At 36.4% G+C, this 26,398-nt stretch overlaps 2 protein-coding genes across 2 annotated transcripts in view; one reads left to right on the plus strand and one right to left on the minus strand.

Annotated features, from left to right (window-relative positions):
- The first annotated feature begins 651 nt into the window (after positions 1 to 651).
- On the plus strand, positions 652 to 14,553 carry LOC135087182 (titin-like). The gene is made up of 8 exons (XM_063982031.1): positions 652 to 671; positions 746 to 899; positions 3,747 to 3,840; positions 4,286 to 5,466; positions 5,537 to 5,638; positions 6,582 to 6,759; positions 8,619 to 8,757; positions 13,059 to 14,553. The coding sequence occupies exons 1-8, from the start codon at positions 652 to 654 to the stop codon at positions 13,621 to 13,623; spliced, it is 2,433 nt and encodes an 810-aa protein (XP_063838101.1). The 3' UTR covers positions 13,624 to 14,553.
- A 9,960-nt stretch (positions 14,554 to 24,513) lies between these two features.
- Positions 24,514 to 26,398, minus strand: part of LOC135087192 (band 7 protein AGAP004871) — an 86,066-nt gene continuing 84,181 nt past the window's right edge. The window contains exon 8 of the mRNA XM_063982033.1: positions 24,514 to 26,359. Coding sequence (XP_063838103.1) covers positions 26,258 to 26,359 — 102 coding nt within the window. The 3' untranslated portion in view covers positions 24,514 to 26,257. The remainder of the gene's footprint in view (positions 26,360 to 26,398) is intronic.

A 26,398-nucleotide genomic window follows, 5' to 3' on the forward strand; every position in this document is an offset into this window, starting at 1 on the left:
CAAAAGTTACTTGGTTTTATTTTTTTATAATAGGTAGGTACGCCTAGGACTGATTCAGACAATTGGCAATTCGGTTAATCGGCGTTTTACTGTACTTTTGCGGTCTGTTCCATTTAGATACAATAATAAATAAGGTTTATAGTTTCGTCATTAGGTGACAATTATAATACGCATTGTGTCAATAGATGCGTTCTGCGGTTTGCGGTTAGGTCAATTATTACAATCCTTATTGAGGTAACGCAATCAATATAAAATTAATGTATTGAGATTGTCAATATTAATAATTCATACAATATGATGCCGGCTACGTTTACATTGACCTGAGCGCAGATTTCAGAACGCATCCAGGGTGGAAAATCCTTTAAAATTAACTGTTAATAAAATTAGTTGGGTGTTCTAATCGATTAATAACATCATTGAAATAGTTCAATTGTTAAAGCATTATTTGACGTCGAACATCCCTATTATTCTGAACTGACAGGTGATGTCAAACCATTGTTGCCAGTAGTATAAAAAGCTCAAAAAGTTGCCAAGCTACTTTGAAAAATTTCCGAAAAAGTTTTTAATAATACAATAATTTTAAAGTGAGTAAATGTCAATGTGACAAATAGGTAATGAGCGAAATGGGACCGGAAAATAGAACATCCTAAAATGGATTCTAATACTTCAAGGTTTGTGATTAATAAGATAATTACTATACCTACCTATAATTTATTCGCAATTCGCAATGTATTAATAATTGCAGAACTATTTTATACCGGAACACTAAATGCTGTGAAGAATGTAAGGACTCAACTTCCGTGGATTTGAGGAAAATATGCCAGTCTGAATATAAATCTGCACCTACTTCTTATAGTCAGAAAACTCCGAAGACAAAGGAGCAAAGTTTAGTAACAGAGGTGAAAATTAATTTAGTAATTAATGTTAATTTTCCTTTTATAAACTTAAGTAGAGTTTAACTGTAGTTTGCATTTAGTCTCACATTAAAATTAAATAGATACTATAAGTAAGTAGAAGCTCTACACAGGCTATCACCTGCCCCCCTAGACAAATTGCACTTTTTGATCGAATCGAAAATCGAATCCGTCAAAACTCCATACAAAAAAAGACCTTTCGACCACTTTTTGACTGGTCTGCGATTAAGTATAGTGCTCTTTGTCTAGACCCACTGGTGTATTTCGAAAACGCCGAGTCTCTTGGAAAATAAATGATAATGCAGTAGCTGTGTTTTTAGTTGTACTTTCGATGTTCAAAATCCTAATAAAATAGATTTATTTGCACATAAATACAATAAGTAGATACCTGAGTAAGTAATTTATGCTCATAAAGGTGGAATCTGACTATCCAAGTGGGCGAATATTCACTCAAGTGGCTAAGTAGGGCTGAATGCTTGTTTGTTACATTGGTACATATTATCATAGCTGGGCATTAACTCGTTAATCCGTTAATCGTTAATTAACGAAGTTAACATTTCCATTAACGGATTAACTTTTAAGTTAACTTTAAAAAATGTTAACGGACTCGTTAACTTCCGTTAAATTATCCTAAGTCCGTTAATCGTTAATCCAGTACCTACTATTTACCAAAAGCACGCTGAAAAACGCTACAAAAACGCGTTCTGACAAGTACGTTCGGGCTTTCAGAACTTCCAGAACCCAAAACAACAGTTTTTGTAACCAGATCACTAACGACACCTTGTTAGTATGTGTGGGACAACTCTTGCAACTGAATTTGAGACCAGTTTTACTCCAACCGATTGAGCTGAAATTTGGTATACTTATGTAAGTACGATGACAATACAATGTTATGGTACCATTGAGCTGGTCTGGTGATGGAGTCATGAGGTGGCCATAGGAACTCCTAAATGAAACGGCGGCATCGCATCGAATTTGGGTTCGTTGGTCTTTTCGAGTACTTTAGTACTAGATGATGTCCAGGGTCCTGATGATGGAGTCAGGAGGTGACCATACGAATTCCTAAACGAAACGGTGGAAATGGTTATCGAGTTTGGGTTTGCTGGATTTGTCTTTTCGAGCACTTATTGTAATTGAACCAAGGCTCTGAGATTGAGATACTACTAAAAAGTGTAAAATAAAATTATACTTTTTTAAAAACAAGCTTTTATTCTGAAATGCAGTTGTACTATACGAAAAAAATAATTGTACTTATGCAAGGTTCAAATGATTTCGAAAGCTTGAAGCGCAAACAAAAAAAAATGGCCAAGTGCGTGTCATGCCACGCGCAGTGTAGGGTTCCGTAGTGGTTCGTCGTTACCACAGTATATTTCAGAAGCAAGCAATTACTTCATCTACAGTCACTTTTCATATTTTCTTCTAAGGGATTTTCACTAGTTAAGAAATTTTGTAATACATGAGTTAAATGACAATTACTCTCAAACTAATTGATGTATCTTAACCGCTATAGATTTCTTGAAAGTTCATGAATACAGTATTATCACGAATTTTTCCAGATTTTTCAAGCCAACAGTTTAGTTTTTAGAGGGGGGGACGCCATACTCGAAAAAAAATTGGCACTTTAAACTTTAATAATTTGCAAACAGATCCCTAAATGGAAAAAAGTCCTAGGAACCCCTAAGCCATTTTTAAGACCTATCCAACGATACCCCACACGATGGGGTCGAAGATGAAAAAAAAATTCATCCCCACTTTACATGTAGGGGGAGCTACCCTAAAAATTTTTTTTTTCAAAATTTTGCTCTACCGTTTTGTCGGCGTGATTAATATACATATCTCTACAAAATTACAGCTCCCTAGTGCCAATAGTTTCCAAGCAAAACCTCGGACAGACAGACAGACATCGAAACTACATATAAGGGTTCCTTGTCAGGACTACGGAACCCTGAAAAAGAGGAATAAATTCCATGCTTGTATCGCAAGCTTTCGAAATTATTTAAACCTTGCATACAATTATTTTTTTCGTTTTATTATCATGTGTTAACGGATTAACGATTAACGTTAACTTGCGTTAAATCTTGTGAAATGTAACGTTTTAACGTTTAACGAAGTTAATTTTTTTATTAACGGTTTAACGATTAACGAAGTTAACTATTTGATTAACGGTGCCCAGCTATGCATATTATTTACAATGTGTTATATTTTTAGTACAAGGCTGTCTGAAAAAAGTGTTCTGTTCGAAAAGTGCGATGTTTTTCACTAATAAATACGGTAAAATAGAATAGAAAAATATTAATTCAGTATCTTCTATCATACAAAAGAAGTAACAGTTTTAGATTCTTACTCAAATAAAAATTGATAGGTTTCTTCCTTTCTTCCTTTACATCCTATAATCTCGCGACGTAATTTATAATGATTAGTGTAGGTAAGTATTAGGTAAGTCGTATTTAGATTATTTTATAACTTTCATAAAAAATATACTTAATTTTTTGAGGTCACATAGGTTTATATTTTATATTGTTCTCTGTTACAGTGGTTCCTATTTCTAAAACAAAATAATTAATATCGCAGTACGACTTAGTTTCATAACTACGTAGGTAGGTACTAATCATACCTACAAGTATGTAAGATTGTAATTGAAAAAAAAAGTGTCAATATTAACTGATACCTATAGCTATTTTACGATGTTTGTACTTTCATTTTGTGCAGAGATGTTTGCTATATAAAATGCATGGTGTTTAAATTGCTTTCGTTATAGGTTTCTAGGTGAATTAGGTGATTAACTAACAAACAAATTTTGGTATTGGTTTCATATTTTCGTTAATGTTACAGGAACTGAAGAGAAGCAATGCAAAGAAAGTAGGCACTATTGTTTTGAGCGACTCTACCAAAACTCGGGCCAGGAGGGTAGAGCATACAGAAGAATGTTGGTACCGAAATATTTTTTTTATTTAAGTTGTTTTCCAAATAAACATAATAATATTATCTCGTTAAATCGACGTTAAAAGCTACGCGAGTGCCTTCTACATTGTATAAATTTTTTACTTTAATCTCATTACTAGATAAAAGGCTTTTTCACTTACCTAGAGTGCTCACAATAATCTACTTTGTGCACAGTTGATGTTTATGATTTATTCATCGGATTTCTTATTTCTTTTGTCAACTTACATTAATGAGGACTTTTTAAAAAACGTGGATAATGTAGAAAGCTTTTTATTAAAGCCATTTCACGCTTAAACAGGTAGAGGTAGGCATTTTAGTTTTACTCTCATGCGAGTTTCTTGACAGACTAGAGAATAAATAAAAAGCTACTTGCATGAATTGATAGGTAATCCATTTTTTCCGGATAAAAATTGTGATCGTTCTCCCAGGTCCATACAGACGCAGATGTTACCAATGCCGGGACTTAGTTGTCAGAATTCGGAGTTTGCTAGATGAAATAAAAGCTATTAAAAAAAATAAAGCTGCCGGTGTGATTTGCGACTTCTGCGAAAGATTAACCCCTTCGGGGAAATGCAAACGATGCGAATTTTTAGCAGACAGATACAAAATAAGCGAAACTATAGATAACGATGCCAGGCAGCAGAGATTTAAAATATGGCTCTGCAAAGTGAAACAGTTTTTGTACACAATTCTGGAGAGGGAGACATGCAAACACAAAGTTTACCCGCAATCTCCAGCAACAGATGAGCTTACCCACCTGTTGCATGAGCTCAAGTCTCCATTAACAATACACGAGCCAGATATTGGCTATTTCCCATCTATAGACTCACTAGAAAATATAACTGAAAGCAAAGATATACTCGAACAAGTTCTCATGAGACTTAAATCCGATAAGAAATCTGAGGAATTTTATAATATGCAGAGTTCTTGCATTTGCAAATATTTCGCTGACAAAAAGTTCGAAGAAAAACAACCGTCGGAAGAAGAAAAAGAAATTTCCACTGAGAAAGTAGTTCCAAGGCCTACTCCACAGGAGACAAAAGAAAATGTAAAGGTAAAAAAATCAAAGGAATCGAAAGAACCGCCTAAGAAACCGAAAGAAAAACCTCCAAAACAGGAAAAAGCACCTCCTCCCAAAGAAGAAAAGAAGCCAAAAGAGGCAAAGCCAAAGGAAGAAAAAAAAGTGGCTAAGGCAGAGCCTAGGAAACCTAGTGTTGATGCTGAGGCAGATTTAATGGCGCAATTAATGAAAAAAGATACGACTCGAAGGGAAGTAGAGAAGCCGGCGAAAGCGGCACCTCCGCCTCCAATACCAAAAATAAAGGAACTACCAACTCCAGTTCGCAAGATTAAGGAGATAATCGAAACTGTGTCTGAAAGTATTGCAGAATGTGATATAGAGGATGGTGAAGTAACTGAAATGGTAAAAGGGAATAAAATTGTCCCCATTGAGCCCCGTAAAGGGTTAGATACTGGTTCTGTTCAGCCGCTGATGTTCAAAGTGCAGCCGGAATGTCCGAGCTTGCCTGGTCAACACGCTACTCCGAGTACAACCACACCTTCAGGGATTACAGAAAAAGGGAAAAAAGTAAAAGAAAAAGTTGAAGTTGTAAGGTTTTTTTCTTTGTTTTTCTTTTTATTTTGCGCTGAGATTTGAGGCTGAGTGACATTTTTTTTAGGAAGACAAGTCGGGCAAAGGCGTGATACGATACATGCTGTCGAATAGAGAATTCATTGAAAAAGGGTGGACACTATTACCAACCACAAAGATAATGCGACGGGTAAGTTTTAGTCCATCTTCATCGCAGACAAAAAAGTATGTATAGCCTGACCAGGAACATAAAAACCCTGGCATAGAGGCGCGTCAATTGCATTTGATAGTGCAACACTGAGTACAGTCGTACCTGTGTTAAATTAATAGGCTAACTTTATGTATCAGGATTCAGGATTACGGGCTAATTTGATGTTTTCATAAATTAACGAAAAAATGTTATTATAGGTAACCTGGTTTAAATAAATTAAATGAAACCATCAATCGACCTAGTAGGATTTATTTTATTATTCATCAATAATCAAATTCAGAACTTGAATATTCAAATGCAATGTCTGCTCATGAACGCTTCAAACTCGGTACTTCTTTTCCAATTCCATAAAATTCAACACTTAGAAAGTGACAAAAAAAATTAAAATAGGTAGTTGAAACAAACCACAGCTAATTTTCATAGTGGACTGTACTATACGATAAACATGTCAGTCAATTTGACAACCTTCGTCGGAAACATTATTCAATGAAAATATTGTCCGAACCCTTAGTATTTCTCTTCGACAAATACTTTAACACATTGTGCACCACTTTTCTTTCACGACTATACGAAGATTTTAGCAATTTAATTCACAAAATCAATTGCGCACACTTAAAATAAAGTTTGTTTACACTTTGACAGCAATAGTCTGACATGCAAGGTGACATGTCAATGAAGTTTTCAGTTACTGTTGCCATTAAAAGAAATTAGTACCATTAGTTTTCCGCAACATGGCGAGGGTTTTTATGTTCCTGGTCGGGCTATACTTATAAATTTTCATGCGAAAAATTCCACAAAGCGACAAGCTTTCATCGATTAGGTGGAACCCGCGTTCTGCTTTTAGCGTTTTATTTGTGAAACGCAAACATAACAAATACCTTGTTCGTAAATAAGCCGTGTCCTAAATGTATCGTCTATGCAGATGAATATTTACAAGATGGTGCCTGCGAACCCCAAGTTCGACTGGTTCGACAGGCACAGGACGCAGAGGCTGGTGTACTACGACACCGGCGAAAAGTTTGCCGAAATACAAGAGGACGGCAGCGGGAAGTGGTTCTATAAGAGCGGGATGCTGGCGTTAGATTATTATTGCGCTCAAGGTAACTTTTAGTAAGTTTAAAAGCCTGGCCGCAGACCACCGACTTTTAGTCGGCCGATAGTTGAGTCGGGCTGTTAATCAGTATGGATGTTTAGGAGTGCGCCATTAGGGGGCGTCCATAAATTACGTGAGACTTTTAGGGGGGGGAGGGGGTCAACAAAAACCTCACTAAATCTCACGTGGGGGAGAGGGGGGGTCTCAGGAAATATCACGTATTTTTTTCCGCAAGAAATAGAGAAATAGTTTGCCAGAAAACTGGGTTTAAATCTTAAGTAAAAAAATTGGCCAAGTGCGTGTCGTGCGTGCCACGCGCAGTGTAGGGTTCCGTAGTTGTCCGTCGTTAACAAAATATATTTCAGAAGCAAGCAATTACTTCATCTAAAGTCGCTTTTAATATTTTCTTCTAAGGAATTTTTATTAGTTATGAAATTTTATAATAAATGAGTTAAATGACTATTACTCTTAAACTAACTAACCTACCCTAACCGTTATAGTTTTCTTGAAAGTTCATAAAAATCAGTATTATTATGAATTTTTCCAGATTTTTCAAGCCAACAGTCTAGTTTTTAGAGGACGCCCTGCTCGAACAAAAATTGGCACTTTAAACTTTAATAGTTTGCAAACGGATCCCTAAATCGAAAAATAGTCTTTGAAACCCCCAATTAAGTCATCCAACGATATCCTACACGATGGTGTAGAATATGAAAAAAAATTCATCCCCACTTTACATGTAGGGGAGCTACCCTAAAAAAATTTTTTTTCAAAATTTTATTCTACCGTTTTGTCGGCGTGATTAATATACATTCCTCCACAAAATTACAGCTCTCTAATGCCAATAGTTTCCAAGCAAAACCTCGGACAGACAGACATATCGAAACTACATAAGGGTTCCTTGTCAGGACTACGGGACCCTAAAAAATTATATTTTCTATGATGATAATGACATTTTATTCTATACCGTCTAAACAAATAAAACTAACAATGCTTCCGTCTGCATGTGTGAATACTAAAATGCAGAATAAATGACGAAATTAAGAAAATTTCGGATTTTTTTTAAATATCACGTGAGATTAGGGGGTGGGGGAGGGGGTCAGGCAAAATCTCACCAAATCTCACCAAGGCGGGGGGGTTGAAAAATAGCCAAAATTGTCTCACGTAATTTATGGACGCCCCCTTACGCCGATCAAAATTGTCGTTGATGATTAGGTAGTTTTTGATTTGCAGGGTGTCAAAATTTATTTTCGTGAGTCTTTTTTGTAAGAAATGTACATTAAACCAGGCCTGTTCATCTCCGCGAGTTTACATCGAAAACAAAACACGCACGATGGCCCACCTACAGGATACTATTCGACAAGGCATCACATACGAGCGGACATTGACTCACGCATGCGTATTCTTGTGTATGGTGGAAGAAAATAAAGAAAATGATGTACTAAATACTGTGCAGTATTTAACTGCCTAAATAATAATAAAAACACAGAATGTACTTTTTTAAGTTGCCTCAAGACACTGAGAGGTAAATAAGTAGTTAATATTATTCATGATAATTCATGGTAAATCAGTTTGACACCTCACGTCACATCATTTTACCGAAGTCAGCCCTATAGCTTCGGCGCAGTGCCGATCACTGACGATTGTCAACAAAATGGTGCTTGACTCTTGAGACAGGCTTGAATTACATCATATTGTTAATGACATTGAGCATACATTTTTTTAAATACCTTCGCGAAGTAAAACTTCTGTACGTAGTACTTATTGTTATTCTGTGATTAAACTTTAAGTTTTTGGACCTATGCACACCACGTTTTTTCACGCCGTCGATTTAGGCAATACCGTAATTTGAGTTAACCCTATTTACAGATTCAAACTCGGGCCATAGATACGTCGTGTACAGTTCTGGCGAGAATAAGGATGCTGGGCGACGTCTACCAGTCACAGTGCTGGCGTCTTTCGACTACCTCGGCAATGGAGTGGTCTACGATCATTACGGGAATGAGAGGTACCTAAGTAATGACAGCATATTAACGCACAACATATTCACAAACGATGCTTGCTTAAGTGAAGCAGCTAATCGAACGCACAGCGTTGAATAGAACTCTGTGATTGGTTCGTGTATGTGTAACTTGGGCGTAACTCATCAAACTAAAAAAGTAATAAAATCACCACATATTTTAGGTTGCGTCTGGTGTGTGTGTGTGTGTGTTTGTGTGTGTGTGTGTGTGTGTGTGTGTGTGTGTGTGTGTGTGTGTGAGTGTGTGTGTGTGTGTGTGTGTGTGTGTGTGTGCATGTGTGTGTGTGTGTGTGTGTTATTATTATTAATCCTGACCTGTCATACCGTGACCTTTTTACAACAATCCAGTGCAATATGACTGGTCAACCTATTGGAAAATGATTTTAAAACTTCCTCACAGTAAGTATTTATGGGATGACCTTAATATCACGTTCACCTTAGTTCCTCGTTTGCAATAATAATAATTTCTGTAATAATAATACCGCTAAAATGATAGAGAGCGGGCGGTGTGGTGTTATTTATTCATCATGGCTAATTATTTCTGGTCAAGGTGGCGCAGTTACGTTGTGATCGATAAAGTGATGGAGCCGTTTACTTCCATTATTGTCACTTTTGTATCACAGAAAGTGTTTGGAAACTTAAAAAGGAAAACAATCTACTGACGTCTATTAGCTTCGACATAATTGTTGAACAAAAATACCCCTTTCCCAGCGGTTCCATAGCGCTGTTAACATGCGAAAATGCACTGCCTGAAAGAAACACACAACCTAAGTATTCCGACTACATGACTAGCCGCGCTATGGAACCGCTGGGAAGGGGTATCTTTGTTCAACACTGATAAACATAGACTAATAAATTTACATTCGTTTTGTAGAATAGCTCAAATACCTACTAATAATACAAATCATTAAAACATACTTTAACGACCTAGTTTTTCTTGTGTTGTAAAATAACTGAAAAAGAAGTGAAAAAAAGTCATGTTTTTTTCTATTTTTCTTGGCAATCTGCCAACTATAACTATCAAACTCGAAATGTAACAGGAATCGTCTTAGGTGAAAAAGACTATAACTTAGCTCTTGGTTGGCTTTACACTCGCATGTCGCAGGCCCGCGCGCTATAAAATTGCACTCTGGGTCCTACTTGCGATCGCGAACGTCGGTCTGCGTACCTTCTGTACTCGCTACTCTGCCCGGTGAAGCTGGAAAAGCTCTTCAAGCTACCAGCGCGCGTCCCTTAAAAAAAATCCCTAGTTTTCGAAAGTTTTACTTCGATTTTTATTATATCGAACACGTTGTTTCGGTAATTCAGTTGTGCGATATTTTATTTCATCGATGCTTTAATGGTGCGATGTAACGTTTGCGCGAAAAATCCTGTAGCGAAACAACGTGTTCGATATAATAAAAATCAAACCATCAACTTTCGAAAACAAGTAGGGAACCCCACTCGACTACCGTCAGTTGGAGAGAGCTTTATATTTCTGGAATCTGTAAGAGTATGATCGACATATGATACGAGCATTGTTTTGTTATGTCTGGGCCGTATAACTTAAGGGCGTCTGAGTAGAGATAAAAATATAATTGTTGTTATTTGTCTGATTTTCTTTGACGGGCCAAGGTTGAATTCTAAAATAAACTGTTAGAGGAGTCCTTCAACATTTTTTTATGAAAATGTAAATGTTTATGTAATGTATAATTTTAATTTTGCTAAAATTTAATGGAACATGAGCAAATATGAAAATTTTCGCTATATCCTGTTTACTGTTACGAAAAGCTACACAGTTTCTGAGAGACGCGCACAACGATTCCTTTAACTCCAAAATACAATACTACGTTTAAATGAACGTTTGAAATAAAGGAATGCATTTGCAGCATCTAGAGTATAAAATTATAGCACCGGAGGAGTCATATTTAATAAGTATATTTTTTCTTTAATGACATTAGAACTTTTAAATAAAATACTTACCCTCTGAAATAATAGCATGAACTGTAAGTCCGAGACAGTTTTAGGACAATTTTATCGATAAAAATACTTCAAATCTGGGCTTGACCCACTTCTCTTCGACAAATTACAAGGATTTAAGTTTTTCATTTTTACTATTCACCTCTTCCTTCAAAAACAGGCGATGGCATGTGCACCTTGACACTAATATTTTATATCATACGATTGCTAACAAAATTATCTATTAGTAGAAGTACCTATATGCTACAAAACTTTTTTTGGAGCTCAAAAAAAGACAGCACATGGTACTAAGGATTTCTGTTGCAAAATCACATCTTTCACACATAATTTTATGAAGACCATTTTTCATGTCATTTTTATTGAAGAAGCGTGATAACTATAATCCAATAGTTTCTCTCAATATTCAATAATATATAGTCCAGTCATTTAAGCTTAAATTAGGTAAGAATCTCGGAATTAGAGATACCCAGCTGTAAGTCTGTAAATACTTGTATATTGACACCCTAAAAGTTGTCACAAAACCTACATATGGTAGGGTGTAAGCAACTATTAAATTTTAAGGTCAAAGGTCACAAAAATCGTTGTTTTGCGCTTTTTTTGGAAATATCTCATTTCCTATGGGTTTTTTGCTATTTGTATTTATTATCAATATTGTAGAATACTAAATTCTCTACAAATTTTGTTTAAAAAATTTTTTTATACGGTGAACCGTTTTCGAGATAGAGGGCGGAGAGCGCGCGGTCACTGCATCACTTCAGGTCAACTTAAGCGGTTTAGGTTTTTCATACAAAATGATTTTCCCGCTAATTCCCGTGGGAATTTCGGTAATTACTTGTTGTAAATAAGCTTTAAGTTTACTAAGGTACCTACATGCCAAATTTCAAGCGTATAACTTCCGTTAAGCGTTTAGATTTTTCATACAAAAGGATTTTCCCGCTAATTCCTGTTCCCGTGGGAATTCCTAAGTAAACTATAACCTGCCCAGGTGTATGAAGAATAATTGTACCAAGTTTCGTTAAAATCCGTCGAGTAGATTTTGTTTCTATAAGGAACATACAGACGGACAGACAGACAGACAAAAATTTTACTGATTGCATTTTTGGCATCAGTATCGATCACTAATCACCCCCTGATAGTTATTTTGAAAATATATTTCATGTATAGAATTTTGTCCGTCTGTATGATCCTTATAGAAACAAAAACTTCTCGACGGATTTTAACGAAACTTGGTACAATTATTCTTCATACACCTGGGCAGGTTATAGTATACTTAGGAATTCCCACGGGAACAGGAATTAGCGGGAAAATCCTTTTGTATGAAAAATCTAAACGCTTAACGGAAGTTAGACGCTTGAAATTTGGCATGTAGGTACCTTAATAAACTCAAAGCTTAGTTACAACAAGGAATTCCCGAAATTCCCACAGGAATTAGCGGGAAAATCCTTTTGTATGAAAAATCTAAACCGCTTAAGTAGACCTGAAGTGATGCAGTGACCGCGCGCTCTCCGCCCTCTATCTCGAAAACGGTTCACCGTATAAAAAAGGTTTTTAAACAAAATTTGTAGAGAATTTAGTATTCTACAATATTGATAATAAATACAAATAGCAAAAAACCCACAGGAAATGAGATATTTCTAAAAAAAGCTCAAAAAACCGATTTTTGTGACCGTTGACCTTGAAATTTAATAGTTGCTTACACCCTACCATATGTAGGTTTTGAGACAACTTTTAGGGTGTCAATATACACGTATTTACAGACTTACAGCTGGGTATCTCGAATTCCGAAGTGAACTTACTATAATGACTGGACTAATAGTAAATTGGAAATGTTAAAAGCATTTCATACGTTACCCACTATTCATTACATTGAAATCAATCTGAAATCAAAATATTCCATTTGCACTGCCTCGGGCAACTTTGTGCATTAGTCCGTATTGCGTATACTTATTTTATTTTTTGGACAAGTGTACACTTTTTTTGACTGCATGAATTCATATGTTTGTCAATAACGTGCCCAATCAGAGTTATTAGTTTGTGGAAACTTTTTAAATAAAATGTAGTTCCCATTATTGGATTTCATTTACAATTCGGTGAAAGTAATGAAATCTAAATTCCACCGAAACATGTTTTTTATCATAAAAGTTACTAACATAGAAAAGTTTTATGATTACCTTCTATAGGTATACTATCTTCAATATTCGATATCGATTTTTCATCTCTTTATAACGATTAATCATCACGCCATGTTTGTTTTCAATGCAGGAGTATTTTATGACATGTACGGGAAGAATAAGTGTTCCCTTTATTGGTGATTGAAATTTATTTTACAGATTGAAATACAACCAATCCGAAGGCATAGTGATTGATGAGAAGATCGGGCCTCCTGGTCGATGGAAGTGGCACACCTTGAACGAGCCTCCTGTTTTGCAACCAATGTTCGTTGACCACCGTCTGAAACCAAGTCCGTGCCTTGAAGAATTACTTCGCGGTAAGAAAGATGAAGATCCTAGCAAGCATAAGAAAGAACCCAATCTAGACATGCTAACGATAGAACTAGAAAACTTCCTAAAGGAGAAAGCTCATAAGCTTCTTCAGGAGTTCAAGCCGTTCCAGATCAAGATGAAAGCTTTGAGGGTGAACGATCAGTTCTCGCTGAAGGTTCTTGATCAAGCAAACATTTACTTGTTGTTTAGAGAAGGGCAAACTTCCATCAAATTGAATCTAGGCATGCTGCTGATCAGCAACGAAATCGTTGATACAGATACAGCTGAAGTGAGTCAAGTGGCAACCCCGTACGATCGTCATCCTCCGAAATCTCAAAGCATCGCTGACATTCAGAACGCTTTAGAAAAAGCTAGGAAATTGGGAAAAGCACGTGGAAAGCTGCGTAATTAATGCATCCGGCCTTTGAAGGCATCAAAGGGATTTTTTATTCTTTACTAAGTTTGTTTGAAAGAAGTTATTTTTGTTGAGGTCCTTAGCTACGTAAGTTTCGTAGTTGTCGTGTTGGTTACTAGTAACATTAATAGGTAAGTTATTACATTGTTTCTAATTAGTACTATTTTGTCCTTGCTAGATGCCTTTATAATTATTTGTCAAACTAATTATTTAAGTCTGCCAAAACTCACCATGAAAATCTCCAACATCGTAATGCCATTGCATTTTTGTACTTATCTAACGTAGGTACGCTGTACTTGTAATATCAAATCCATTCATCCATACCATAATATTGAATTCATTATTTAATCTAGCTCAGTCCAGTAATGGATGACTGGGGTGAGGCGTTGTGTTTCGGAGCTTAAGGAAGTGATCTTGACAGACATAGGATTCCGATAGTGCTGCTGCATTGAAATGCAATATCGCTGTAGCCTACAGGAACGTCTTAGCGAGTTAGATCCGTGGTGACATTGATGCGGCTCGTGCCTAGGGAAATTAGTTTAATAATATGGAAGGTCATTTTGCATCCTTACCTCGATGCGACATAGACAATAATGACTAACGAATAAATAGGGACCTTTCTTTTTGATAGTACTTTATAGTTTTCAGTTTCAAGTAGATGATTAATTTGAATTGAAAGTCAGAAGTGTTATGTGAAATTCAGTAGAAGTAATAACCCCGTTTTTTAACTGTAATATCACATTGCCTAATTACAATCCAATAATTAACCCATTTAAATAAAAATGGGGTCTCTAATTGTTTACAATTACTTGAGCTACTTTGAAAATATTGATTAATTATAGACTAACACGTAAGTTTCTGTATTTGAGTTCAACGTTTCACTCGTCATCGTCGATCGTTTCAGTTCGAACCTTATCTACGTAGTTACAGGACACAGTTTTGTTTTTGTTTAGTTATATTTTAATTATAATTGTTTAATTTGTAGGATGTCATTCCTTTAATAAATGATAGTTTTATGTTATTTTTTGTATTTATTTATGCTCTCCTGATACGCTATCGATACATACTAAGCCTTAGTAACTAAGCTGAACTGATTATTTTAAAAGCCAACTTTTTGAAGTTTTAACTTAATGGTAGGTACACTGCCGATATAAGTAACGGTACCCACCTCTCGTTCCCACCGCTGCAACTCCTGTGTAGTCAGGATCTACAGCTTGATCGCCATAAACACCCAACCAGTGAAGGTCAAGTTTGTTCCGGGGGAAAGTTAAATTGCATAATTAATCAGAAGATAGGAGTAGTACGAAGTTCGACGACTTCCCTTCATTTGAAAATTATACTAAAAGTCTGGCTAGCCATCGTTCGGAAAACTAACTTTGCTGATATTTAAAACCATTTGACTTAACTACGGGTCAAAAAACTGGGCAGAGGGCTAGAGGCTACACTGACGGTCGGCTGTCGCGTGTTTGTTTGTGTCGATAGATTCTGATCGATCATAATGTGTCAACTTTATTATCGACTGCTGTTATCTGTTCCGTGGTGGTTGTGACGCTCGATAACATCTTGGGTCAATCAACCGATTCAAAACACACCGACTTCTTCTATTATTAAATCTTTAGTAATTTTTTCATGGAAATACAACCCTATTTTATTAGTACTTAGTACAAAGATTTTAGTGGGTCAACTACTTATAAAAATAAAAATGGAAAGCAATTATTATTTTAGTCGTGTTTAACTTCTAATGTCTCTCCATTGGATCCATGTTTTGGCTAATGATGGGTATTTTTTGCTAAAGAGGTCAGCCCCAAATGAATTAAAGTATAATAAAATTGGTGATCATAGATTTTGAATTCTCTTGAACAGGCTTTACAGGTGGACTATAGTATGGTAGTATGCTCAAAAATTATAACCTAATTCTTATTATGACACGGTTCCGAGCTTCCGAGGCCACTTAGCGTGTAAAATCTGTTGCGCCCACACGAGAAGTAGATAATCAAGAATTAGCGTTTTAGACAGCTATTATTTAAAAAAAACTAACTTCCAACAATCAAAAATGTTTAATTTACAACAAAGGAAAAATAACTTAAAAGAATAATTAATAAATCGACACAATTAAATAGCAAGGGTGTGAACGTCCGTCCGATCCGAGAGCAGCAGCAAAAGTGAGCTCCGCCAGCCCGTTCGCTCCCAGCGGCGTGCGCGCCCCTCCGAACAGGCCATGATCACGCCATGTGACGTCACAGCCAAGCCCCGCCTCCTCAGACGCATTCCTCAGCTAACACGGCCGTTCCTGACAGCGGGTCGTCCTCGACCGCAGCATCATCAGGGTCTGGTGGCGTTGGCTGGGTGGACGTGCGGCGTGATCTTGGTGGCTGAGCATGGACCTCCGCTTCGACTTCTTGGAGACCTCCCGTTGTCCCGTCTTCGGTGTCAGAGGCACTGTCATGTGCCTCCTCATCGTTACCTATGAACGATATTGTTTGCATTAGAGTACATTCAACACTATAAAATAACATTCAATTATAAGACATCACGTCTCATAAAACAACAAATTGTGTTTATTTTTATGTAAGACATTGCCCGGGATGCCAAACACAAAAATATCCACCTAACTAGCAGAGCCCTCAGGATACTAGTCACCGTACAGAGCCCTCAGGGTGTACGAACGGCAGAGCCCTCAGGTTACCGCAACAACACAATATACAGAGCCCTCAGGATGTATACAATTGGCAGAGCCCTCAGGGTGCCACAACAGTCAATAACACACGTACAGAGCCCTCAGGATGTACCACAGGCAGAGCCCTCAGGATGCCTAATGCATGGGTGTACCAGACAACAGTGGAATAACAGAGCCCTCAGGTTATTACTCAACACTCGCACAGAGCCCTCGGGATGCGCGCCATGCACTTCTCAACCACAGTCTCACAGTCACAGTCAGTCAGTCAATACTCACAGTCGAAGAATGCCATACACACGTCGGGGGTCCATTCTTCTCACCACAAAACCATGCGGCCACGGCTTGTGTAGTCTTACCATGCGACCCAGTGACCAATCGGAGCCTAACTTGCCCCGTGGACTGGCTTGTCTTGCGCACGACAACCAAGTCGTTGAGTTGAAACGACCGGGGTGCTCGGCGACGCTCATTCATACGAGCATCCTGGCGCACTCGGTTCTCGTCCAACAGCTCACTAGCGCGCTGTCGCGCCAGCTCACGCAAGGACTCTCGGTTGGGGCTGGCTGCATCCATCGCGTGGTCGCGAACCACGGATCGTATGACAGGCGTCACACCATTGCTGCCAATTAACAAATTCCAAGGTTAACATTGAGTAGGTCTTTGCACTGTGATGTTCAGGTTGAGCTGCAGTTTCCAAATAATTTTAGACCAACTTTCATGGCAGAAGTTTGTTTCTACGCGAATCATAATCACAACAGTGCGACAATACCGCTCAACCTGACCATTACTTTGGTGCATTTCTGCAGTAATAAAGTGAATTTCACATGCCAAATCCTTAATCCAATATGTAAACAATGAGCTCTCATACATTCGTCCTCGATCAGCTACAATTAAGCGAGGCGTACCAAATAGCAAAATAGCGTACCAAATAGCGAAATAGCGTTCTCAAAAATGCGTTTTTAACTCAATAGTGTCTTGTCTAAAAATCGGAGCTAGCAAACAATATTTAGTAAAAGCGTTTACAATTAAAAACAATATTACTAGCGTAACAACATAACAGTAAAAGCGTTTACAATAAAACTACTTAAAACCGTTCGACCAATAATTCTATTTTGTGTTTGCTCGGCTTTACCTGACCGTGACTGATCATTCGTCCTAAGCATTCTACTCCTAGTGCCAGAAATGTACATTTCATAAGTGAATAGAAAAACCAGCAGTGTTCAGAGTCCATCATAGCACCTCTATTGAGTACCTACTCGTACATCTGTACCTAGTATGACGGGCGTATTTAAATATCGACAATCGACTTCGAGAGAAATCTCGGGGAACTCACGAGTTTCAACTCGAACTTTTGACTACCTATGCCACATAAATCCGCGTAATGTACAAAAAGACGGCGTTAAGGGTATACTGAAAATGCTTTACGACCAATTCAGCAATTAAAGAAAACATTTTGCGAGCCACTAATTTATCAAAATAATTATCTACAGGTACCCCTTGAATAACAGCTACGGCTAGGTTATTCTGTCTATTCATTAAATGTTTCACGGCAAAAGTTAACATTCGACTTCCCGCGTGACTCACTGCGCTGTTTTGCGAAGCAGTCCTCAATTCTATGCCCCGTTTTCTTACAAAAACTACATGGATCAGATTTATGCAGGGCGTTATTTGAAACAGGCGAGTTTGAAGTCAAGGCTAGGTTATTGTCGCAAGAATCATTCGATTTTACGCGTTTGGGACAGTGATACTGTTTGTGGCCAAAACTATTACACCTAAAGCATGTGGGTTTCGTACCAGGGTATTCCCCCTTACGTAAATTACTGTAGGTGTCATTATTGGGAGCATCACGTGGCCGTGTACGAACTGGTGGAACATTGCGAGTGGGTTTGATATAAATTGATAAGAAACCAACTAAATCACCGGGTAGTAAATTGGCATTAGTCGTAGCCGCGCGAATCTGCGGGTCCGTTATTCCCCGAATAATAATTGCAGTTATTAATTCTTCACTCAACCCACTGACAATGCGCAACCGCAACAACGAACGCCTAGCGTATTCTGCGTATGTAGTATAGCGATCTGAGTTAGTTTGCATCACATCAAATAGAATATTTGCGATATCTACCCTACGTGGGCATAAAGCCTGAAAATCACGCTTAAAATTGGACCAAGAACGATCTTTCGTTGTCCACTCATTGAGCCACACGCGGGCATCGCCTCTCAAATAATTACCTATTCGTGCTAAACATTCGCGGTCGTCCCATCCGTGAATATTACGTAAATGGTCAACTTCGCCACACCACACAATAAAATCATTAAGCGACGGGTCGAAACACGAAATATAAATATTATGGTTGGATCTTACCGGGTTTATGGCATTGATGGCGGTGACAAGCTTGTCTGCTACCTCACTCATGATGGTTTCAGCGCTCGAAGCCGGAGTACTCGACGGCAGCGATGCAGCTACGCTCGCCATCCCCGAAGCCACGCTGGGCACCGGCACGCCCGCACACGTCCCGACACGTTCCTCGCCACGCGCATCACCGCGAGCGGCCACCAAAGTCGTCGACTCACTCGATAAATCGAGCAGGGGCGGTGGCGGTGGTGGCGCAGGTGAACCAACGCACGCGTTGGCCTCACTCAAGGGCCTCCTGGAAGTATCTTCCAAAGCGGTCAAACGAGAAATAATCGTTTGAAGCTGCTCGTCGATATCTGGAGCGGAAGAACGTCCACGTTTCCGAGATTTACTACCCTCTTTAGACATCGCGCACCGTGGTCATTTAAAAATGTTCATAATATGAAAAATACCGTTAAACTGCACTACTAACAGTCTAGAAAACCAACACAGACGTGGTTACTATCCCACTTCTGAAATTAGCGTTTTAGACAGCTATTATTTAAAAAAAACTAACTTCCAACAATCAAAAATGTTTAATTTACAACAAAGGAAAAATAACTTAAAAGAATAATTAATAAATCGACACAATTAAATAGCAAGGGTGTGAACGTCCGTCCGATCCGAGAGCAGCAGCAAAAGTGAGCTCCGCCAGCCCGTTCGCTCCCAGCGGCGTGCGCGCCCCTCCGAACAGGCCATGATCACGCCATGTGACGTCACAGCCAAGCCCCGCCTCCTCAGACGCATTCCTCAGCTAACACAAGTTATTCTAGTCAACCGTAGTGGAATAAAAATAAAAGAAACTGTGGAGAATTCCCTGGAAAAGTGTGACGTTGCGAGGCCTGAGGGATGTCGCACTGCATCGGGTGATTAAAATTATTTGGACGACGGCAGAGGGGACTTAATTGTGTTATCGCAGGACAGGAAATTAGGACGAAGTTTTTTGGTTTTTGCGACATCACATGCTATTTTAGTTAATCGTTTATTCTACAACTCGATCGAGCTAACTGCACACTTCACTGGAATGCGACTCTCCCTCGCAGTCACCCGCACACCTCCCCACGTTCGCCCTGTCCGTACCAGAGCCTCGATGTGACGTCACGGCCGCCAGGTGCGCAATCACCGGGATGTATCTACACTACTCCTGCTCAACGCTCCGGTGTGTTTTGGCATCCGAAAAGAAATGACCATAAGATAAGTGAGTCTTGTGCTTATACCCCTGTCAATTGCTTCAAGTCAGGTGTTTCTTTAGTGTAGTCGGTAATAAAAAAGCAATCAACTAGGAACCTCCCCTTTTTTGAAGTCGGTTGAAAACAATGCCTATTACTGATAGTAATGGGGATATGTAGGGAGACAGTGTTTGAAAAATATTGTGCTACATAATGATATATCATTACAAATTTAAAAGCAGCCGCCACCATTCATTTGTGGCAGCTTGTTTAAACAAACTATAATTATGAAGTCAGCTCGACCAGTCCATGTAATCAGTAATGTGTTTCGAAGCAAATGCCGTGAAGTGGTCTTCCATCGATTCAGCTGGCCTCGTATTTAGTTGCTAAGTATGATGTGTGTCACTTTTATCTTTTATACTTACACCGTGAAAGTTTTCCAGTAAAGCTAGCCAAACAAACCTGTATTAGCTACATAAAACGTCTAACTTGTATTGTTCATAAAATTTCATCAGTTACTTGACTATTTATTTGCACTTTCTGGTGATGTTGTGTAACATTTTCACTTAATATTATGTAGCTAAGTAATGACGATCTAAGATGTTACTTAGCTATTAAATAAAATAAATAAAATATTAAAGTAAAATTTTTAAGGTCCTTATCATTTGTGTTGTGATTGGTCTAAATATTGAAAACCAATCAAATTCTCAATTTATGTTTGAAAATCAACCAAGTTTTGAGCTTGGCTTCTTGGCAAATCGTTTTTTGTAGAATGGAGGAGGATAAGTTTTTAATTAAGAATGTCTTTTTTCATACTAATAGAAGTGTTCACTGATTTTGATGATTTTCTATTACAACTGTCTACAGTATTTTTGCGCACGGGTTATGCATAGCTTATTTTTATTGCTTTATAACCTAGAAACAAGAATAACAACAAAAAATTGTTCTGAATTTGCTTTTATGTGTAAAAAATAGAAAAATTCATATCAATGAATGTATGAAACATGAACATAGAGATGATTTAATTTATTGCCAAATATTTTTTTTTCTTTCTTTCTCTCATTCTTTCTAATTATTAAAACATAACAAACATCCATTTAAGATTCATTCTCACAAGAGAAAAATTAAAATAAAGTCCAAATATTTATTAAAAATGAAAAGTTCTAATTTCCTGTCATGTTCCATAGAAGATTTTTTTCATAAAAACCTAACCCTATCATGCTTTCAGTATACTGGCCTTAATAACGTCGTTTCTCAAATCCCACTATATTTTGATGAAAGCGTGCCCCTTGTTCTTGCGAATAAGCCCCCATAATTATTTATAAATATATCCCAATGAGAATGTGACGTGCATCTTTAGAGACATTCTACTATGAAGATGGAAAATTCAAATCGCTATAACTTTTTAAAAAGCAAATATTTTCGATTTGTAATCGCACTTTTTTATATACATTTGCTTATATAATCAGAATATAATAAGTAAAATCCATGCGCAAAAAAAAAATTTTTTTTTGTTGACCGGTGTTATTTATTATATATTTTATATTTCTATTTTTTAAACTTTAAGTAGATTAAATCTTGTATCTTTCATAAATGGTTTATTCTAGTGAAAAGTCACGGGGACCATAACTTGCCATTTAACATTATTATTGTATCTGTGTGTATGGTATGAAATTGGTATGGGTTCATTAAATGAAACGCACATTTTTTAACATAAAAATTTTTTTAATGAATTTAAATTATACATTTTTATTTTTAGAAAATTAATCGAAAACTTATTGTAATAAATAATATTTTCTAAACAAGTAAACATATTCCATATTACAAACATATTGTAAGATCCAATTATTATAAATTATAATTTAACATGAATCCTTATAAGTATAGTGAGATCTGTGAAGCGTTTAAAAGATAAAATTCATTAAAATTGCCGAAACAATAAAACGAATAGCTAGACAATAATTCATATCTTATGGTTTATGGTGCAGCGCATTGGAAAATCAATAGTAACACAAGTCGATAAAGTGAAAAATACATCTTTAGGTATACCGCACTTTCGGGTTAGGCCCGGTTTCCATCAAGGCGGAGCGGCGCAGAGAAATGTTAAATTTTGAATAATCAATCGGATTTCATTCTCCGATTGAGTGAAATCTGAGTGGTTATTCAAAACATTTCTCGCCTCCTTTGCTCCGCTTCGCCTTGATGAAAACCAGGCCTCAGACCCTACTTACGCCACACCTACACACCTGGTTTGATTTCGGAGTATTCCTTCTCTTAGACAGGTTGCAGACCAATGCTAAAGACGCCCGTCTCGCCTAACTAAACCAAAACAACATAAAGAGAAACAATTATAACGGCTAAATTGTAACATAATCATTAAATTACAAAAAAAAGAAAACTCTGGGTATGCCGCATTTTCCGGTTGGACCATACTCGCGCCGTACCTACACACACCTGGTTTGATTTTAAAGTATTCTCCGAAGAAAGAAGTACTCTCCAAGGAATACTCCAAAATGATTGTCTCCAACCAACCAAACAAAAAAATAATATAACGGCTAAATTGTAACATAATCCAAAGCAAATAAATAATATAAAAATGTGGATAAAACTTAGTTAATCGAACTACTGAAAAAAAAAACTTATTTTAGGTTTAAATACCTTATTCGTAATGCACTATTGAACTCCCTACAAGCTTTAGATTTAAATATCTTATTCATAATGCACTATTGAACTCCCTACAAGCTTTAGATTTAAATATCTTATTCATAATGCACTATTGAACTCCCTACAAGCTTTAGATTTAAATATCTTATTCATAATGCACTATTGAACTCCCTACAAGCTTTAGATTTAAATATCTTATTTGTAATGCACTATTGAACTCCCTACAAGCAATGCACCTATTTTAACACCTACAAGCGATCAAAATTGGGAATATAATTTTAATGTTATGATTTAAAATCTTATAATAATAAATTCTAAATTTCTACTGTACATAATATTTAGAAACTATAATAATATGAGCTAATGCACCCCATTAACCCATTTAGACCTACCGTACCCTATGCGGTACGGTATATTATTGAAAATATTTTAAAGTACCAAACTGTTGTTATTTTGTAAAAATGATTGTAACAGTAAGCTTAAAGTGAATATTTTACATAAAAATATTAAAAATACGTTTTAACAAGTGGCATTTTTTAAAAATATTTTTTTCATGATTTTTATGCCTCCTTTTGTAAGTTATTGCTGAAAAATCATTTTTTATCTACAATAATAATTATCTGTCTAAATGGGTTAAGGCTCAGTGGAAGTACATTACCGATATTATTTCTACTTAAAATAGATCAAAAAGTTTAAAATATGATAAATTAAGTTTAAAAATATTCATAGTGCGACTAAGTATAGTTGGTTACGTATAGTTTGCCCACAAAAGTTTGGCACATGTGTTTCTCTCAGTTCAATTACTATTTGGCTTCACACACGTCTACACTTACTCAGACGACAGAACTCGACAGATTCTTCCTAATTCGGTCATTCGTGTCGTATAAAATTTTGGAAAATATTTTGTAGACAAGCTATACCACAACTCAATCCTAACCTGGTTATTCAAACAAAATAAAACAGCTGTATTTGAGGAAGCTATTTTATTTTATATGTATAAACGAGCTAAAATTCAAAATCTTACTTCTATATTTATTAAATATTTTTTCTACTTCTAGATTTAATCTGTATAGGTTGTCCACAAAAATCAGAAACTAGGTCGCACAATTACTCTTTTCATTGCTGCAAGAACTTTTTAAGGAAATGCACTTCAACTTACACGGCCATTTACTTAGCATTTCCAAGCCAGAGTCTGGAAAAGATTTTGTAGACAATCTTTACCACATTAAGAAACACTAGCCCTTTTATTCACAAAAGCTAAACGACTTAGTTTTTATAAATAAACCAGCTAGAATTTAAATCTTATTTTTAAAATCTAATCTCTACTTCTACAATCTATTCCTATTTTTTTTGGCTTTTATGTATTTTTTTATTTTTTTTTGTTTACTACGAATAAATCTTATTGTTAAAATCTAATATCTACTTCTACTGTCTCAATACTATTTTTTTTGCTTTCATATTTTTTAATATTTTTGGTTCCTTATGCATAAATTACAATGTAAAATCACGCGAATCATATATTACTTATCTGTACATACTCGCTCGACTTTTGGCAGAGGCTCTATAGTATAGAGCCTCCGCCAAAAATCGAGCGTATAGAGTCTATAGAAACTACCCATTACCCTAACCCCTTTTATTCTTAAGACTAAAACAGTGTAATGTAACTGTTTTAATTTGATGAATAAAAAAGATATAATTTATATTTTATATAATATCTATCATCTAAGAACTACACATTTTTTTTTGCTTTTTTTTTGTTTTTTTTTTTTTTGCTATTGTTGATTTTTATATTATTTTTTTTACCCAAAAGTTATTACTAAAGTTCTACATCTTAATTCTATGAATAAATATTATATAATTTAAAATCTTATATTTATTACGAATGTTTACTATACTTTTTTTTTGTTTTTAAAATTTTTTCTTTTTTTTTTTACTCTTATAAACTAATTGATTCAAAATATTGATGAAAAAATAGAAGAAAAACTTAAAAATAAGATTATTATCTTGTTACTTCGTAAAGTGTTAAGCGTCTATTGATAACAAACGACATTGCATGCCTCTCGCCCTAGTTAAAACTCGTTTCACTTACCTTGCAATCTAACAACCACTTTTATATTCATTCAAAAATATATTATTACCTTATAATTTATACATATTATGTATTATATTTTATAAACAGTCCCAATTATAGGAACAATTATTATTATTTGTAAATATTTGATATAGATGGTATTACCAAGCAACACGTCAAAACATACAGATGTTGGATTTGATCTAGTAAGATAAAAAAAACTTGAGACGTACCGCATTTTACGGTTAGCCCATAATATTACTTGAGGCACGTCTACACACCTGATTTGATTTCGGAGTATTCCGTCTCTTAGACATATTGCAGACCAATGCTAAAGACGATCGCCTAATTAAACCAAAATGACTTAAAAAATAATAATAAAACAATAAAACAACTTAATCAACAAATTGAAAAACAAGAAAATTCCTTAGGCATCATGCCGCATTTTCAGGTTGGACCGTACTTGCGCCAAAGCTTCACACCTGGTTCGATTTTGGAGTATTCCTTCTCCTAGACAGGTTGCAGACCAATGCTAAAAACACCATTACTAAATCAAAATAACAAAAAGAATAAAAAAATAAGTGGCAACCAATAGTAACTTAAACGACGAATTAAAAAAAAACTCCTTAGTTATGCCGCGTTTTCCAGTTAGACCTTACTTGCGCCACACCTACACACCTGATTTAATTTTGGAGTATTTCTTCTTCTAGATGGATTGCAGACCAATGCTAAAAAAAATGGCTGTGACATACGGACGGACAGACGGACGGACAGACAGACAGACAGACATGACGAATCTATAAGGGTACCGTTTTTTGCCATTTGGCTACGGAACCCTAAAAGGCTTTTCTTCTACGCACTATCGGTTTGATTATAAAAATTGGAACAGTCTGTGGCTATGTCGATGTGTTGTGGTAATACCAACTGCTTAAGTTTCTTCCAGAATAATATATTTCCATTTTAATAAATAATTTATTTCATTTATATATTATTATCCATCACAAAAATAATATATATCGTTCCCTAAAGCTTCGCCACAGCCAATCGAGTTTTAACATCACATCTTTCCATTCAAAAATGATGATAGTTTTAATTTGAAAATTATTGGGCAAAGAAACTGAAAAAGGGCTGAACTTAGGTACTAATTAATCTCAGTTATAAATAATGTTAAGTTAAAACTAATGCTAATGATAAACCAGACTCGTGAGTATTGGAGTTCAGTTAGTAGGAAAATGCATACGAGATTAAAAACTTCTTTAGGCTTGCTGCTTTTCAGGTTGGACCTTATTTGCACCAAACCTACACACCTAAATAAACCACCACCTAAATTAAGCTACCGACCTAAAAATATAGGAACATAATAACCCTTGACCAAATTATACAATAAACTAAAATAATGAGTAAAATGGTTAGGTCTGCCGCATTTTCGGGTTGGACCGTACTTGCGCCAGAGCCTCATACCTGGTTTGATTCCTTCTCCTAGACAGGTTGCAGACCAATGCTAAAGAGGCCCATCCCCCCTATTAACTAAAAATAATAAAAAAGACGACGAGGTGCGCATTTCCCACTGACTGTTTCCAAATATTCACCCAGTAGTTTGGTTGAGTTCATCCGATCATATTTATCTTAGTCCGTTTTAATGCGTTTCGTCAGGGGTCGCTTTACATGGTCTCTTCCTTGGCCTTCATGAAGTACGTCAGGAGGTCGATCGGCAGCGGGAAAACAATGGTCGAGTTCTTTTCAGCCGAGATGGTGTTGAGCGTCTGTGGAAAAGTCTTACATCAGTACTGAAGAGGAAAGGC

This window comes from Ostrinia nubilalis, chromosome Z (genome assembly GCF_963855985.1).
Source record: "Ostrinia nubilalis chromosome Z, ilOstNubi1.1, whole genome shotgun sequence".
Lineage (NCBI taxonomy): Eukaryota > Metazoa > Arthropoda > Insecta > Lepidoptera > Crambidae > Ostrinia > Ostrinia nubilalis.

Excerpts from the sequence above, each read along its gene's own strand:
- LOC135087182 (XM_063982031.1), top strand. The coding sequence starts at position 652 with ATGGATTCTAATACTTCAAG. Across the intron at positions 3,841-4,285 it reads GGTAGAGCATACAGAAGAAT|GTCCATACAGACGCAGATGT; the intron begins GTTGGTACCGAA and ends TCGTTCTCCCAG. Across the intron at positions 5,639-6,581 it reads CCACAAAGATAATGCGACGG|ATGAATATTTACAAGATGGT; the intron begins GTAAGTTTTAGT and ends TCGTCTATGCAG.